Consider the following 17,945-nt stretch of genomic DNA (forward strand, 5'->3'; position numbering starts at 1 on the left):
GGCTCAAGTGGCAGAGTGCTAGCCTTGAGCAAAAAATGTCCAAGGACAGTGCCCAGGCCCTGAGTTCAAGCCCCAGAACTGGCCAAAAAAACAAAAAAAGCTATGTCCAAGAGACAGACTGTTCACCTTGCTGGCAGCATGCAGAGTCAGGCCTCACCAGGTGGTGGAGGGAGCTTGTTAAAATGCAGGTGCTGGGGCCGGGAGTTTGGCCTAGTGGTTAAAGTGCTTGCCTAGCATGCATGAAGACCCGGGTTCGATTCCTCGGTACCACATACATAGAAAAAAGCCGGAAGTGGTGCTGAGGCTCAAGTGGTAGAGCTCTAGCCTTGAGAAAGTCCAAGGACAGTGCTCAGGCCCTAAGCTCAAGCCCAGGACTGGCAAAAAAAAAAAAAAAATGCAGGTGCTGATTCCGTAGGTCTGCCTAGAGCCCATGCTTTCTGAAACGCTGACACTGCAAGACCTTACATCCACTTGAGGTGGCAAGAAGTTCAGGGGTTCCTCAGCTATTTCTAGGAGAGGGAAGTGAAGGCCCTAAGGAGAAAAGCTGGGACTGCTTAACAGTCTTTGCAGTGACAGTCACACACTAACTATCCACAGCAAGTCCTTTACAGCCAGAGTAGACTGCAGGATCACTTGTCTTAAGGACTATTTTCCTCCATCATTCTGGGGTTGGAAGTTGCTCTGGGATACTTAGCATGTTATCATGTAGATAAATGTGTGGGATTAGGCATCCCAGCAGGATCATGGGTGACAGAACCACAGGGGCTCCTGATGCCTTATTCATGAATGAAATGGCCCAAGACCTCCAGTGGATGCCCGAGGCCTCAGAGAGTGCCACATCCTTTCCATAGCATGCATCTGTCTTACCATAGATCTTTCCAACCTCAACATATGAGGGTTTCTTAAGTTGAGAATTTTCAACTTTTCACTTTAAAAAAGCTCCTACTGCTTCTCTTTAGCATGTCTGAATTTCCAGGTTCACAATTCTTATATTTTGTGACCATTATTAAGTACAATGGGTGCTACTTCAGTAGAGGTACTATGCCTCGATGAGTCTGATCATGGAGACGGCTTCTGAGTGATTGAACGGTGGGTAGCATATACCATGTGGATACACTGGACACTCACCCAGCATGCACAAACACCTGGGTTCGATTCCTCAGTACCGCATACTGAACATTTAAAGTTGGAAGTGGTGCTATAGCTCAAGAGGTAGAACTCTAGCTCTGAGAAAGCCCAAGGGCAGTACTCAGGCTCTGAGTTCAAGCTTCAGAACTGGAAAAAAAAAAAGAACAAAAGTTGCAGCTTATTTCTGGAATTTTCTATTTAAAACTTTCAGATCACAATTGACTGCAGATAACTGAAACACTGGAAAACAAAACCACAAATAGGGAAGGACTTATGTAGTTACAGATATTTTCCTATTATGTGTCACTAAATTAAAGGAGTAGTGAAGAGAAAAGCTCCAGGGACAATATGTTATGTCTGTCATACTAGCAAGCTCATTGATATGAAGCCATCTTCCTGCTTTGAGATTCTTTGCCTTTGTTTAAAGGGCACATAGGTAGCCAGGTGCTAAATTTTCTTATCTGAAAGTAGCTTGTGCCACATCTCCAGATGCTAAAGGTAGGGAGGCTAAGGCAGATTTCTTGTTTCCATAGCAACAAATCTGCTACTTAATCAGTGAAAGCTAGAGCCTACAACTATTATTCTGCTCTGAAAAGACTATTATTTTAGGGAGAGCAGAAATGCTACATCTGGTCCCTGCTCAGAAGTAATCTTTTAAGTGACCTTGACCTATAATACCAAAGGGAACAGCATTGCAGCAAATGGCCAAGAGTGGGCTGCTTAATCCTGTTTTCCTAATTAAACAGCAAAAATCTCTTCATGAGTGGTATACACGGAGACCAGGTTGCTCACCCATTCATCAATAGCTGTGATGAATGGCCAAGCAGAAACAAGAATTCCAATGACAGTATCACTCACCTCTATCTCAGAATGAGATAGGTAATGGATAGAACGGTAGTCTACGCGTGTCGGGAATAATAGCCTATAGCCAAGTTCCTCCCTTCCCCCCCCTCATCTATCCATCTTCCTCCCTTCAGCCATTGGGTCTCTGATGACTTACAGAATGTATCACTCTATGAACAGTCTCCAGACGCAAAGGCATGAAAAGTATTTTCTCCTTGATGGGTGGTCTTCTCCTTCTTCCTGCTCCTTTTTCATCTTTTCGACTACAATTTTTTAAAAAATAAATAAGCAAATACTGTAAGCAAATAAATGTATATACTGTACAGGGAAATATATATAAATAATATATTTATTTTTATATTCAGAAACTGTGACCCTACAGTAGCTGAGTTTCCTAGTTTCTGAGCTAAGCACATCTGAATTACAGTGTCCTTTTGTCACCGATTCACTATGTGACCTTGAACAGTGACTTAGCTTCCTTGCCATCAGATCACAGTTCACTCATGTGTCATTGTCATTGGCTCTCCCATGCACAGGACAGAGAACTCATGCCTTTTGTTGGTTTTATATTCTAGGAATAGAGCTGTGCCCACCTGGAAAACGGTTCATGATCACAATGGTGGCAAGCTTCGTGGCCATGGTGGGGCAATTCCTCATGCCTGGGCTGGCTGCCCTGTGTCGGGACTGGCAAGTGCTGCAGGCCCTGATCATCTGTCCCTTCCTGCTCATGCTGCTGTATTGGTCGTGAGTATCCTTCACCCCCTCTGTCTCTCTTACATGGTCGCACGTAAAGGGCACAGGTGCAACAGTCCCTGAATCTTACACTGCTTTTACCTTGTAGGGTCCCGCCCCCCCCAAAAAAATGATCTCTCTCTCCCTTCCCAACCTTTCTCTTCTTTATTTTAACTATTGATATTGTTTTAAAATATACCAACAGAATATACCATATACCAGCAGAACTGCTGAATGAGCTACCATGTGCTCCAGCCATCTGCCAGGGCATCTCTGCATCTTCTGGATGCTGCCCACTCCACAGGGCTATTCTGACAAGAATTTTTATGAATGAATTTGTAAGGTGATGAGATGATCTTGTGTTTGGAAAGGAAAATATGGAAGGGCTGGAAGAATGATTTAGCTAGCAACGGAGGAAGCTGAGATCTGAGGGTGACCCAAAATCAAAAAACAAAAGCAGAGCCATGGCTCAAGTGTAGAGCACTTCCCTTGACCACAAAAGCTCAGGGACAGCACCTAGCCTTAAGTTCAAGCCCCAGACTAGCACCAAAAAAAAAGTAACTTAGAAGAGCTCCTGTCCCTTCAAGGTGAAGGGTGGATAAACTTCAGCATAGGCCAAGTCTGCTCTGCCATTAGTTTTTACAAATGTTTTTAGTGAAATAACATGTTTACATAGCATTGCCTATGTATGTCTGCTTTCAAGAGAAACAATACTTATTACTTGTCCTTTGTAATGAAAGTTCCATCCCTGTCCAAAAATTAGTCTAGTATGATTTTGCAAGCCATGTATAATAAGCTTCTGAGTTGCAGACTTTTTAAAGGGGGAAAAAATCTCACTTAATATGCTGTCTAGATGTGTGACCTAACAACTGGACTTTCATAAACTCCCCTAAGAAGAAACCACTATTCCATGGATAGGGAGAAAAGGAAGGAAAACAAATGATGATCTTAGCCTTTAGATGACTTGCGTCTGCCTTCCTTTCCCTTCCTCTCAGACCTCTTTGATGCTGACACCCTCACCTCTGCCACCGTGCAGTGCACTGTGATGCAGATGGCATGAGTCACACTGGGCTGCTGTTTAGTCACTGATGAAAATGAAATTTCTGGCACTTATTCCATAGTGTCTCTGCTTTAAATGTTCAGTGTCGCCAAGAGGGCTTCCTGTCCTTAGGTGCAGGGAGGGTGGTGGGCACTCGCCTTTAACTTCATAGTGTACCTCTAGTGATCTATCCTGTGCAGTGCCCGTGACACCAACCCACTGAGCTTCAGGTCAGGAGAGCCTGGGGCTCCAAACCATAAAAGAAGGGCCGCCCACTGAAGAGGCAGCTCTACTACCACAGATGCCCAAACTGCTCCTCTGCTGGGCCTGCTTCAGGGCATCCATGCTGCTCTCATACACAAAGGAGATGCTTTCAGGAGCAGGCTAGAATCGCTCTCATTCTTCCTTTAGTCTTCTGAGGAAGTCCCTTCTGTGCTCTTCTGCAGCACTCAGGGCTGGGTTTTTGCTTGGGACACTGGTTTCTTTTAAAAATACACTCTCTTGGGATTTTTCATCTATGCCAAGCTCTGAGTGCTGGATCTTTAGCAGTGGCAAAGAGCTGGTCCTCACTGTGCAGAGGTCAGACCTTCCCTCTCCTCTGGCTCCTCATAGCCTGGACCTACAGCCTGTGGCTTTGCCCATCTTCCTGGCTCCTGTCACTCACCCTGGTAACTGGCTGCCACCCCCAGTGCTGTAGGACAAGGCGATGGGGAATACTGCCTGGTGGAAACACAAGCCCTAGGATTGCCCCACTTGCCCCAGGAAAAGGGTCCTCCAAAGCAGCTGCTTTTTTTTTTTTTTTTTTTTTTTTTTGGCAAGCTGGCCCATGAGGGAAAGCGCTGGGAGTAGTTTTTCTTACCCTTTAGGTCTTAGGACTCTATTAAGGTTTAATGACAAGGAGAGATTGAAGACCTAAGCAAAAATTCCTCAAAATGCACATATTTAAAACCAAAATTATATCATCCAAAGGACTTTGACAGGTGAAGGCATGTCTGTGATAGCTGGCCATGTATGTGACATGCCATGTGCCCAGAGCACTGTGGTGCAGTCTGACTGTGCAATCTCGATAGAAAGTGAGACACACTGGGCACCAATGGCTCATGCCTGTAATCTTAGCTTCTCGGGAGGCTGAGATCTGAAGATTGCAGTTCAAAGCCATCCTGGGACAAGGAAATCTATGAGACTCTTATATCCAAAAATTCAGAAGTGGAGCTGTGGTTCAAGTGGTAGAATTCTAGGCCCCCCACCCTCCGCCAGCCCCAAATGGAGCTCAGGGACATGTGGTATTGCATGCCTGTAACCCCAATTGCTAGGGAAATAGAGAATGGAGGAGTATAGCCCAAAGCTAATGAGGCAAGAGTTAGAGGAAATCCTATTTGAAAAAGAAACTAGAAGCTAAAGGGCTGGAGACATGGCTTAAGTGGTAGGACATTTGCCTACAAGGATGACACCCTGAGTGTAAAACCACAGTTTCACTAAATAAATAAACAAATAAATAAATAAATAAAGTGAATCATAACAGCTCCTTCCTTGTGGTGGTGGTGTCTCAAACACTAAACTGACACACTGAGGGAGGGGTGCACAGAGGGCCAATCCAGAAAGGAAGCTCAGATACGGAACCTAGAGCTCTACCACTTTATAACTGCAACCTCTTGCAGGTTACTTAATGTCTCTGAGCCTCCGAATTGCCAACTTTGAATCATAATGGTCTGTAATTTGGTTGGGAGAAGTCAATGAGTTAATATGTGACAAGCAATGAAAATGATGGCTGTACTTAGTACCGCATATGTCAGGAATTAGAGTCAACATAACAATTGTTGTACTTTATATTTATATTACTATTATGTAAGGCACATACTATATATTTTATAAAATACTTAGCATGCCAGACCTTTATGTTTTTGTAAGTATTGACTAATGCTACTTGTACTATTTATATTATTTTAAAAAATAGAGAAGTTCCAGTAGAATAGAGGCAACTGTTTCATCCTTGCTAACCAGCATTGATGGTTTTTCAAAGACTTCTTAAGGTAGTATCTGTCCTTTTTTCCTCATCTCCATAATCACCACCCTCTCTCCACTGGCTCCAGTCAGCTCTATCTTCTCACAAGCTAACAAGCAACCTGGGTACCCAGGACCTGGCTTGGTACTTGAAGCTGCTGTAAATCATAAGCAGGGACATGCATGCATGAACAGGAACAAGAAACCCAGCTTCCCAAGGGATCCACCAAGCAGGTTCTGCCTCAAGGGGTGGAGAGTGGCTTGCAGATATATCCTGGTCAAGGCTGGAAGGATGTTCTCTGGCTTGTGCTGAGAGTATCCGTCTGTCTTTGGAGGGTGGACAGAGGCAGGGAAAGGTTGAGGCAGAGGTAGTGCTGGACCTTGTGCTTGTCTGTATGAAATGAGACAATCCCTGCGGATGGAGGTGGACAGGGCCATCTATAGAAGCCCTTAAAAACTTGCTTTGCAAGTGACTTCAGTGAGATTTGCTGATAATGATCCCCACATGGCACATGAAGGAGTGATTGAGGCTGAGCTGCTGTGACCAGTGGAGATCAGGAGGGATAGAGCCCCAAATCCTGCCCTGCCATTACTTGGAGTACAATAGGAGAAACGAGGTAAGCAGCTGGGGGAGAGCCTTGGAAAGGGAGGCTTCCATGTTGAAGCCCCTGGAAGAGCCACTGAGAATTGCTTAGGGTCCTGCCTGAAGCCACTGTCTGGTCTACTGTGTGTTAGGACAGTTCAGCTGTAGCAAGACAGCAGGCTAGGAGACAGCAGTGCTAAAAAGATAATGCCCTCAGGTCCTAAGAAGTATATATACCTGCCACACCACAGTGCCTCCCACTTGTCCCTCGTGTCCACTAGGCTGAAGCTGTTCAGACCTGCCTAAGCACAAGCCATCATTTGCCATGGTTATTCTGACTTACTCAGAGCATTTTCCCACACAGGTGGCCAGAAAGCAGAGGACTCCTTGATATGGTTTCCCCTGAAAAGTATGGTGAGACGGGATGGGGAGGCTGGGGTTAGTTAATATAGACCATTTCAGTTGGTGCTGGGGCATAGGACTCCTCTCAATTGTCTGATACCTGGCCATGGGGTGATCAGGACAGGTGGGTTGGGGCTCGACCTATGAGAGCCTTTGTCGGAGTACTTGAGGGGTGGGGTCTAGATTGGTTGGTTTGCCTGCAAAGCACATGCTCACTGGCTATCTGTAGGACTTAGTTATGCTGGGAGGGGTGGTCTGGCCAGGACCTGCAAGGTTCTACACATTAAAGCATCAGAAAACAAAAGGGCCTAATGCATGTTCAGCCCTTCATCAGCTACCAAAGTTTCAGAACGTTCTGTAATGAAGTGACCCTGAGGGTGGAGAGCCAGCCAGCACAGGTAGTGGTGCCAACAGTGATGTGATGTGCCCAGACACAGGTTGGGGATTTGGCAGGCGGGTTGCAAGTGGCAACCAGGAAGATGTGATATATGAATGATTTGTGCCCCAGTAAGAGGAGCCAAAGTAAGAGATTTACTCGTGTCCTTACATGAGCTGTCAAGTGCTCAGGCCTGGAGTTTCCCTGTGGATAAAGGAAGTGGCTGGAGAGAAAGGGGGCAGGGGCTGTGCTGCTTGTGTGAGGGTTCTTCCATGTGCCTCTGACACCAGGACAGAAGAGAGAGTACCTGAAAATGTAAACTGCCATAGGAAGTATGTGAGCCCAATGACGATAGCAGGTGTCCGAAGCTATTTTTTACCTGTTTATACCTAACAAATACTTGTTAGAACCAGGCACCTGTAATCCTAGCTACCAAGAGTCTGAGATCTGAGGATCACAGGTCCTGGCCTGGCCATGAGCCTCTTATCTCTAAGTAAGCACCTAAAAACTAGAAGTAGACCTGTGACTCAAAGTGGTAGAGCACTAGCCTTGAGCAAAGTAGCTCAGGGACATCATCCAGACTCTGAGTTCAAGCCCCAAAATAAATAACACCCCTCACCAAAATAAAGAAAGGAAAAAGAAATACTTATTAGTTGTTTGACTTGGGTTTTCATTGTTCCAGATCTCAGTCCCCTGAGTAGCTAGGATTTCAGGCGTGAGCCACTGGCACCCGGCTCTCAGTACTCTTGAATGAGATGTCAGTGTTGGTTGGCAGTATTTTCCCTGGTTTTAGAAACCAAGAAATCAAAAGGGTTTTCCAGACAGTTACAAGTAGAGGACATTATTAAAAAGTGTTTCTTCAACTGGGTGCTAGCAGCGCACACCTATAATCCTAACTACTTGGGAGGCAGAGATCCAGAGGGGAAAAAATGGCAAGAGCCCCATCTCAGTAGAAAGTGTTGGGTATGGTAGCATGCCTGTCATCCTTTTTATACCAGGCAGCATAAGTCTGTTTTTATTGTTGTTTTGTGCCAGTCCTAGGGCTTGAACTCAGGGCCTGGGCTCTCTCCCTGAGCTATTGTGCTCAAAGCTAGTACTCTACCACTTCAGCTTTTTGCTTGTTAATTAGAGATAGGAGTCTCACAGATATTCCTACCCAAGCTGGCTTCAAACTGTGATCCTCAGATCTTAGCCTCCTAAGTACCTAGGATTACAGGCATGAGCCATTGTGCCAGCTCAAAGTCCTGAGTTTTAAGTGGGGAGAGGAGGGAATGATTTTTAAATGTCATTGGTTGTCAAAACAGAGTTCCTGGGGCTAAGAATTACGTTTCCAGTAAGTTCCCCAGCCAGGCCTATGCTATTGACTGTGGGGCCAGCTGAAGAAATTTGAGAAACAGGTACGCTAGGCTCCCTGTGACAAAGCAAAGAAGCCAGGACTTTGGCTAGAGATTTGAAAGTGTGCGGGATGAGAATGCCATTCATGCAGGAGAATTCAAACTCCTATGGTGAAAAGCTTCAGATGCTCCCCTTGAGGGATGGGTAAGGGCTTGTGGCCTGGGCCGTCTCCACTATCCATACAGATTGGGGGGAGCAGATTGTTTTTTGAGACAGGGTCTTGCTGCATTCTTGAACTTGTGCCTCTTGAATGTGCCTCAAGCAGTCCTCCAGAGTGGCTGGGGTGACAGAGGCATGTCACTGAACCTAGCTGAGTGTTATCCTTTGGTTGGGCCATGCTAAGCACCATCTTCCCAAGAGCCCTCTGAACTTCTCACTGAGGTACCCTCCAGTGTAGGTAAAGAAACCACAGTACACAGAATCCAAGGCTGGCTGGAAGTCCTGGAGCTGCTTGGTGGGGTTGGCGCTGAGCCTGGCAGGTGGGCACCAGCTCAGTCCTCAGGCCTCAGCTCTGAGCTGCAGGGGCTGGGGAGCACCTGGGCCCCAGAACCTCATGCCTTTCCCACAGCTCTATGCTTTCTTCTTGTTTTGTGTATTACAGTGTCTAACAATTTTTTAGAAAAATATTTCCTCAAATCTCTGGGGAATCATTCCAATAGGATCTCAATAAAGATACATTAAGTAGATCTGTTAATTTCTCTTATTGCTAAAATATTTTAAACTTTTTAAATTATGCATACATGCCTGTGTGTGTGTGTGTGAAATCCAGTAGTTATCAGCCTGTTTTATTTGCCCATTTATACTTGAGGGACATAACACCCATCACACCTATTTTATTTCAGAAAGAGGCTAGAATACCACATCGTATCATGAGACCATTACAGATAAAATAGGCTGCAGGATTTACCACACATAAGGAAGGATGAAAGGAAAAAAGAAAGAGGCAGGTCATAGAAACCTACTGCTTCCAAGGAGAAGTAGACAGAGGCCAAGGTGGGAAGATATAGCTACAACTAGCACACACTGTACCAGGGTCTTGAGTCCACACCTCTCCCCCTCACTGGGGTCAACACTGGTTCTTATGCCCACAATGTACCCCAGGAGTCCATCTCACTACTGCCCATTTCTCCAGGATACCGAAGCTGCAGCCTCAAAACCAGGCTGAGGGATTCCAGTGTGAGCCTGTGAGCCTGCATGTGCAGGTGTGCATGTGCATGTGTGTGCACTTTTGTACATGCTTGGAAGAGGGTGATGGGCCAAGCTGTTCGCACCTGATGGGAGTCAGGCAGCTAGCTAGTCCTTTAGTGACAACTGTCTGGTACTAAGTTGCTGCTGCACTGGCAGCTGGCCAAAGGCCATGGAATGGATAGTGGGAAATTGAGGAACATGGCCACCTCCCAGTTGGCCTTAGGGACTCTGGCAAAGCATGCTGACACTACCAAAACAATGGCAATCTGTCCTCACTTAGTTATGGGTCCTGGCTGACAAGTCATGACAGGTTTCTGTGGGTAACAGGAGGCTCCCTCTAGAGCACGTGTGAAGAGAGTGGAACCAGCAGGAAGCCATCAGATAATGAGTTGATGCCATGGCCATGGGTTCCATATGCCACCATAATGTTAGAGGCCAGTTCTCCAGTGGCAGATTCATAGAGGCACTTAAGTCCCCAGGAAACTGGGCTCTCTAGACAGGCTGGGAATACAGGGATGACAGTGAATTTCCAGTGAGAGCAAAAATCAGGTGATGGGCCTGGTTTCTTTAGGCTTCCCTAAGATGCCCTATCATCAGCAAAGAAACTCCTTGCTCCTTTGCCCACTTACTTAATGCCTCACATTGTGTACAGCAGCATAAACTTTTATCATGTGCAGGAGTGCCACATGAATCCCCTCTAGACCACTGAATTTTGATTGCCCATGTACCTTGTACTTTCTGGAGCCTAGAACCATCTCAAGATAGAAAAAGAAGAGAAAGAGGGAAACAGAAAAGCATGTCAACAACTGGACTGGAAATTCCAAACTGTAGGTGACTGTATGTACAGTGAATTCCAAGCCTTTATCTGCTCATAGCATGAGCTGACAAATTTTTTCACTTCCCTCTGTGCATTTAGAGTTGGTTAATGGTAAGAAGACCAAGGACTGACCTCTCTCATTAATTTAAGTCTAAGTCCATCTGTGTCCTGCACAGCTGTTCTCAGTGCCACAAGGACCCCAGGTCCACATAGAGAATGTGGAAGCCAGGCTGGGTCTCTACCCAGCCTAGTCCACCAGTGGGGGGAAACTGAGTCCCAAGATCATAAAAGCTTCCTGTTATATTTTGCCTGTTATTTTTCCATAGCAGAAGGGTTTTGAAGCCGCCTAGGTTTTTGAAAAAACAGAGATGTGAAATTCTATGCCTGTGTAACAGAGTAATTCATGGGACAAGCCTCTCCATTATGAAAGAACTCCTTGTTCTACCAAGAAATTTTTAAAGGAGTCTGTTTGCTTTAGGGAAACTTTGGCAGTGGATCATCCTCAGAGCCAAGCCAATCTTTATTCCTAAATTTAATAATTGTAAACTTCAGTTTTTAAAAAGCATCCATTTCCTCCTGGAGGCATGGCTTAGTGGTATTGTGACAGCCTAGCAAGTGCAAGGTCCTGAGTTCAAACCCCAATTCTTCTCAAAAAATCAATTTTCTCCTATCATTTCACCTAAATATAATCTTGAATGTAGTTGGGTTAACAGTCTCAACATTTCTCTCATGCTTTGTCTCTCTTCCACTCTTTGGACTAATTTATCCCTGTCGGTAGTTATCAAGCCACAGAAAACATGAGCCACATATTTATATAGGGCCTATACTTTCTATCTTACTTGTTTCTTACATCAAACAGAAGCAATATTTCCTAACAGAGGACAGAGAGAGACAGAAGCCCACAGGAAAATGCATCTACTAGCCCCAATCATTTTTCTGTACTTACCTGCCAGCCTCGCTCCCACTTTCCTTAACCCGGGGCCTCACTCTTGGTAGGCATTGCTCTAGCACTTGGACCCCAGCTCTAGCCCTTTTGGCTTTAGTTTGTTTCTCAGATAAAGTCTTATACTTTTGCCCAAACCAACCTTGGATCATGATCCTCCTACCCCTGCTTCCCAAGTACCATGATTGCAATAAATACCACCACACCCAGCTCCAAGGTTAAAACCAGAGATCAGTGGTATTCTCTAAACTAGTATTTCACCCAATTCTGACATTTGGTTTTTTCCTTTGGGACTATCTTTAGAATTTCTAAAACTCTGTGGTACTTGGTCATGCTACAGTGCACCAACTTTAGAATTCCTTTAAGTTAGAAGCACCCAGAGAATAGCCTGCACCCTTTTACATGTGCACAGGCAGGTAAGCTCAGCTCCACAAAGGCCTCTTCCTTGGTTGCCTTGGCATACTTGATAGAAACTTCCTACCGAGGCTAGGACTATATTACAGGAATACCTGATTTTCTCCCCAGCAAGGTGATTTCTTAGGGCCCAGACCTTACATGGAATTCACACTGGCCCAGCCGCATAGGTTGTTGATGCTTGGTTTGTGTGTCTTCCGTGAGCAACACACTGAATCATAGACCAGAAGGCGTGCCTGTTTACACAAGAATTCCCCTAACACCAAATCTTTCAAAAATAAATAAAGGAAAAAGTTAAGGGTACAACTAATTTAATAAAGCATTATTACTTTTATTTCCTTTCTGTGTTAACTTTATGAATAAATGTTCTAGTACAGAAAATCAAGGAGCATAAACATGCTTTTATCCAGAGAATTACCAAATTGGCATTTTATCAATGGCTGTCAAATTAAATCTCAGGAAGACAGTTTATACAGGATACTTGGATAAAGAAATCACTTATAGGGCTGGAGGCCTGACTCAACCTAACAAGCATGAGATCTTGAGTTCAAACCTCAGGACCACCAAAAATAACATACTATTTTTGAATGCCAAGGAAAAACAACCTTATAATGACAATAGTGAGGGTTTTTCATTTATTTGTTTGTTTTGTTAGTTGTGGGACTTGAACTCTGAGTATGGGCGTTGTACCTGAGCTCTTCAGCTAGGATTACAGGCATGAGCCACCGATTTTGATGGATAATTTTACAGCTTTAGGAGACATAAAACAGACTTGTGAGATGTAAACCATATGACCATGAAGTTTAGCCAGATCTGATCCTCATTCTAAGAAAGAGGACCAAATGAGATATATGCCAGAAGCAGGGCACTCCTGTCAGATCCATATCACTCCGCTCTGCCAAGTGTGGTCAAGGTGAGGGTGAAAGATGAAGAGGACACTTCTGCCCACTCATACTCAACATGGAGGAGCTAGGTACTGGTACTAATCAAGAAGTTACAGACAGCTGAACATGGTGGTACATGGTGGTACATACCTATAATCCTAGCCCTCAAGAGATAAAGGTGGGAAAGTTGTGAAACCCTGGCCTCCCACCCCCAAAAATAAATGTGGAGAATTTTTTCTCTTTAGATGCATTATCATCATTCACATAATCCATTAGGGAGAGTTCCATATGACAATTCTCCATACAGCTTGTGTGTAGGTGAGCATGTGTGTTGGAACTGGGGCTTGAACTCTGGGCTTCATTCTCTTCTCTCAGCCGGCTTGCTCATGTGTACGCTCATTTGAGCCATACCTCTAGTCCATCATTTTGCTGGTTAATTGGAGATGGAGTCTTCTGGACTTTTCTGCCCAGGCTTGCTTTTTTTCCAGGTCTCAGCCTCCTGAGTAGCTGGAAATGTAAGCATAAACCACTGGTGCTAAGCTTCCACATAACTCTTTAAAAGCCAACACTTCATTGTAGCTAATAGATTGGGATCTCTCTAAACTATAATTTTCCTGCTTTTCACTGTGCAGTAAACATGAAATGATATACAGAGAACCCTAGAACCCAGGTTCCAGGCCTGCCATGTCTGGAAGAGACTGAAGCCAGGGGTCTCTCACGAGTAGTGAGGGAATACATCAAGTTATAACTAGAGACCCCAGTGTCTGTCACTCAGTTCTGTTTGTCACTTTGCTCTCTTGTGAATGACTAAAGCTGCATCTGTGTCACAATTGGGTTCTTCAGGGGAGTCTATGCTTAGCTCAGGGGAGACAGCAAAGAAGAGGCTCAGGGGTACGAAGAAGGATTTCACTCTTCTCCATAATATTTTTAAATTATGATAAAATCGATATCATAAAATGCACCACCTTAGCCATCTTAAAGTGTACAGCTCAGTGGTCATGTGCACATTGTATCACTGTCATTGTCAGGTTCTAATCTATGAGATGTCAATGACAACTCTGCCCCCACTGAAGCCCTCACCCTTCCCCATCCCAGCACCACCCCTGCAGCTTCTGCTGTTGTAACAGACCACTGACATCACATCATGGATAAAGAATTCTTTTTTTTTTTTTTTTGCCAGTCCTGGGGCTTGAACTCAGGGCCTGGGCACTGTCCTTAGACACGATTTGCTCAAGACTAGTGCTCTGCCACTTGAGCTACAGAGCCACTTCTGGCTTTTTCTCTATATGTGGTACTAAGGAATCAAACTCAGGACCTCATGCATACTAGGGGAGCACTCTACCACTAGGTAGTTGTGTCTTCTAACCAAAACATGAGTCTGGGTATAAAGTTTCCAATTCATAAAATTTCCCGGCACTCTGAAGCCACAATAATGCATGGATCAGAGTGTCTTTCCTTATTAAACTAAATAATATTCCATTGGGTATGTCTGTGTGTGTGTGTGTACACATATTTTGTCAATCTCTCCATCCATTGATTGGAGGAGGGAGAGGTCTGGGGGAGTGATCTGTAATATTTTTTTATTTTTATTTTTGTCAGTTATGGAGCTGAACTCTGGGCCTGGACACTGTCCCTGAGCTCCTCAGCTCAAAGCTAGTGCTCTACCACTTTGAGCCACAGCATCACTTTCAATTTTCTGATGGTTAATTGGATCTAAGAGTCTTATAGACTTTCCTGCTTGGACTGGCTTTGAACTGTGATCCTCCGATCTCAGCCTCCTGAGTAGTTAGGATTCTAGGCATGAGCCACCTGACCGGGTTTAGTATTTTAAGTACAGGATGGATTTGTCTTAACTGATATACTGTATATACACTTATTTGTTTATTTGAAATAGGGAAGGGAAGGGGGAATCCAAGATGACTGGAAGGGGGAGTGGGGGGAGAAAGGGAGACAAAAACATGAGAAGGGGTATTAAGGGTCGAGAAGTAACATACCCACTAACTGACAAATGTAACTGTAATCCCTCTACACATTATCCTGACAATAAAATACAATTTTTCAAAAGTGACTTATTCAACACTACAGATGATATCCAAAGAAATCCTGCACATACAGGAGATGACAAATACCACCATGAAAAGACAGGAAAAATAAATATCACTAGACAACTAGACAATAGATACAAATATAACCAATAGGCAGAAATGACTACATACCTTTTAATAGTATATCTGTATGTTCATTGGTCTCAATTCAATCACCAAAATACTTGGACTAACTGATTGGATTTAAAACAAACACCCAAACAATGCCTATAATAGATGTACCTCACTGGACAAAAACATAGCCTTAAAGTGAAGTAGTGGGGCCTAAAAGCAAGTCAGAGTAGCTACATTCCTAACAAGGAAGATTTCAAGCTAAAATTAAGAGACAAAGGTTAATTTGAACAAAATGAGGGGAGAGAATGGGGGAAGGGAAATGGGGACAAAAACATGAGAAGGGGCATCAATGTGTGTGAAGTAATGCTCATTCTATCTGGCGAATATAACTGTAACCCCTCTATTAATTACAATAAAAAATACTGGAAGAGAAAAAAAGAGTGACTTATATGAAGATCAGTCCCTCAGCCAAGCTGTAGTTCACTAGAATTGTCCCAGCTTTAGCAAGGGATGGGACATGAGATGAGCTGTATCTTGTATAGCCCTGCAGTTTATAAGCACAATATATCACATAACCCAGACACAGCTCCATCACTGTTATTCAAATTACCAGATAAATAGTGTTGAGAATCGTGCAGGCTCTGTCCTCAAAATACTTGGATTTCAGCAGTGGAGTGCCTTTGGGATTCCGCAAAGATAGACAGGTCCTGCTCTGTCTCTATGAGTTCAGGCTAGTTCAGGCTCCACAAAAAGGTTTGGGGGCAGGGAGAGGGGTGACTCCCAGAATTGTAAATAAGAAATTGTGGGGGCCAGGAGTTTGGCCTAATGGTAGAGTGCTTGCCTGGCATGCACAAAGTCCCAGGTTTAATTCCTCAGTACCACATACATAGAAAAAGCCAGAAATGATGGTATGGCTCATATAGCAGAGTACTAGCCTTGAGGACCAAGGCCAGTGCTCAGGCCCTGAGTTCAAGCCCCAGGACTGGCAAAAAAAAAAAAAAAAAAAAGAAAGAAAAGAAAAAAAGAAAGAAATGGGGTGGCATTTCTACTTTCCTGAACATATTTCTGAATAAGGCCTGCCAGATCCATCATGCACCTTGGCAAGAGGTCCGTTAGACATGTTATCACAAGTGGACAGCTATCCACTCCCAGCTGGGACTGGGCTGGGACAGGCCGAGTCAAAGTCTAGCTGAGCTGGAGATTCAGTGCCCAAGGAGAACAGCTGCCTTTGCTGATGCTGAGGGCGAGGAGTCTTTATCAGTAAACTCTTGTCAGTAACTGGATTTGTCAGTAAACTAGTACATGCCTCCGTGTGAAGCCTGTGCAGCCTCACATGCTCAACAGCAAGCCCTGTGTGAATTAGCACACACCTGCAGGTTCAAAAATACATTCTTGCCTCCCCCACTCCCACTGTTGTGTGCAAGCACTCTGGAGATTCAAGTATGAGTGTCAGGAAGAGAAGTGGAGTTTCAATCAGAGGGAATAGTGTCAGGGAGATGTTCTCCCACACAGCCCACGGTGGTCCTGGGTGACCCTAGCCCCAGCCTTCTGCTCTAGGGAGCATCCTTATCCCAAACAGATTTTTAGGAGCAAAAAGAAAAATTCCCTGCCCTCTACATCACACAGTGCTTGGGCCTTGCTCTAGGCCTACCTTCCCAAATAGCAAGCAAGCAAGTAGAGATTTCTAGGCTTGCCTAGTCCTTCCTCCTTCCTTAGAAGCACTGAGAATCCATGAGCCACCTTCTTGAAGCCATTATTTGTCAGGTATGAAAGCAAGGCGCCCTTAGGTCTTTCTAACCTTGAGAAAGCGTTCTGGTCAGACTGTTGGGGTTGAAATGCCAGCTTTGTCTTTGAGTAGCTGGGTTGACCTAAACAATGCTCTTGCAATTACTCTTCTTTTTATTTATTTGTTTCTTGTGACAAAGATCTCATTATGTAACCCAGATTGACCTGGAACTTGAGATCCTTCTGCCTCAGCCTTCCAAGTGCTGGGATTACAAGCATGAACCACCATACCCAACTCCATCCTTAATCTTTCTTGGCCTTATTTCCCCATCTGTAGAATGGGAGACAGCTGTGCCATCATGAAGGAAAGAATTAAATGCTTCTGGTTCTGGAAACTTCCAGTCCACTCCTATGGGCCCAGACAGACTAATGGCTCCATGAACTAGCTTCCACTTGCTGGGCCTGGGCCTTCCCAGCTCATATGCATGCATCCTGACAGTAGACAGCTGCAGAGAAAGTGCTGTATCCTGACAACAGCTGCTGTGGCAGCCAGCTGCACAGCTGTCCACTAAGAGACTGGTAGAAGTCACCTTCTAGGTCACCTTGTGACCATGCATATGTTGGGGACAATGTTTTGCTATTTGGGGGTTGAATGCAGTCAGTTTTTCAGAGATTCAGCCATGCTTCTCCCCAGTGCTAGGCTGTTGGCTGGGTTTTTTTATTTGCACGGCATTATTACATTTTGTACTTTTTTAAGAGAAATTTCATTAGGTTCCCATAATGTGGCCACACTGCACATTATCCAGACTAAAACAACCTTCTCCAGGCTTTTTCATGGCCTTATAATCCAAGGAGTTCTTTATGACTGGCAATAAATTTAAATATACTGTAAAACTTAAGTACTCCCCACATGTGCCCTTTGGACTTGAGGCATTCTGGATGCTGGGAGAAATGTGACAAGGATAGGACTTCCCAGGCACCAGTCATTACAGGCCTTTTAGATCCTTTGGTGGCTCTTCTGCTCTGCCCACCCACTTAAATGAGAGAGGATCGGCCCTCAAGTCACAGTCAGGCTTAGATCCCAACTCTGCCATTTGCTACCTGAGGATCCAGAGCAACCTCCTTGAACATTCTCTGCCTGTCTTTTCCCATCTGTAAAATGGTTAGTAATAGTACCACTACACCGTGAGCTTCACATAAGAAACCAGTAAGGCAACACCTGGTGATAACAGTCTAGGTGTTATGGGTCAGCCTCATAGCTACAATAGGATTGCCCACATCTCCTGGGAAAACACTGATCCCATGGATGCTGCTGC

General features: G+C 44.6%; 1 protein-coding gene across 2 annotated transcripts in view; it reads left to right on the forward strand.

Annotated features, from left to right (window-relative positions):
- Slc22a23 (solute carrier family 22 member 23) overlaps window positions 1-17,945 on the forward strand; it is a 178,893-nt gene that overhangs the window by 128,494 nt on the left and 32,454 nt on the right. For both annotated transcript variants that reach the window (XM_090356407.1, XM_090356408.1), the window contains exon 4: window positions 2,547-2,715. In XM_090356407.1, the coding sequence (XP_090212533.1) occupies window positions 2,547-2,715 (169 nt within the window). The remainder of the gene's footprint in view (window positions 1-2,546; window positions 2,716-17,945) is intronic.

Source organism: Megascapheus bottae, chromosome 22 (assembly GCF_031878675.1).
Source record: "Megascapheus bottae isolate mThoBot1 chromosome 22, mThoBot2.hap1, whole genome shotgun sequence".
NCBI lineage: Eukaryota > Metazoa > Chordata > Mammalia > Rodentia > Geomyidae > Megascapheus > Megascapheus bottae.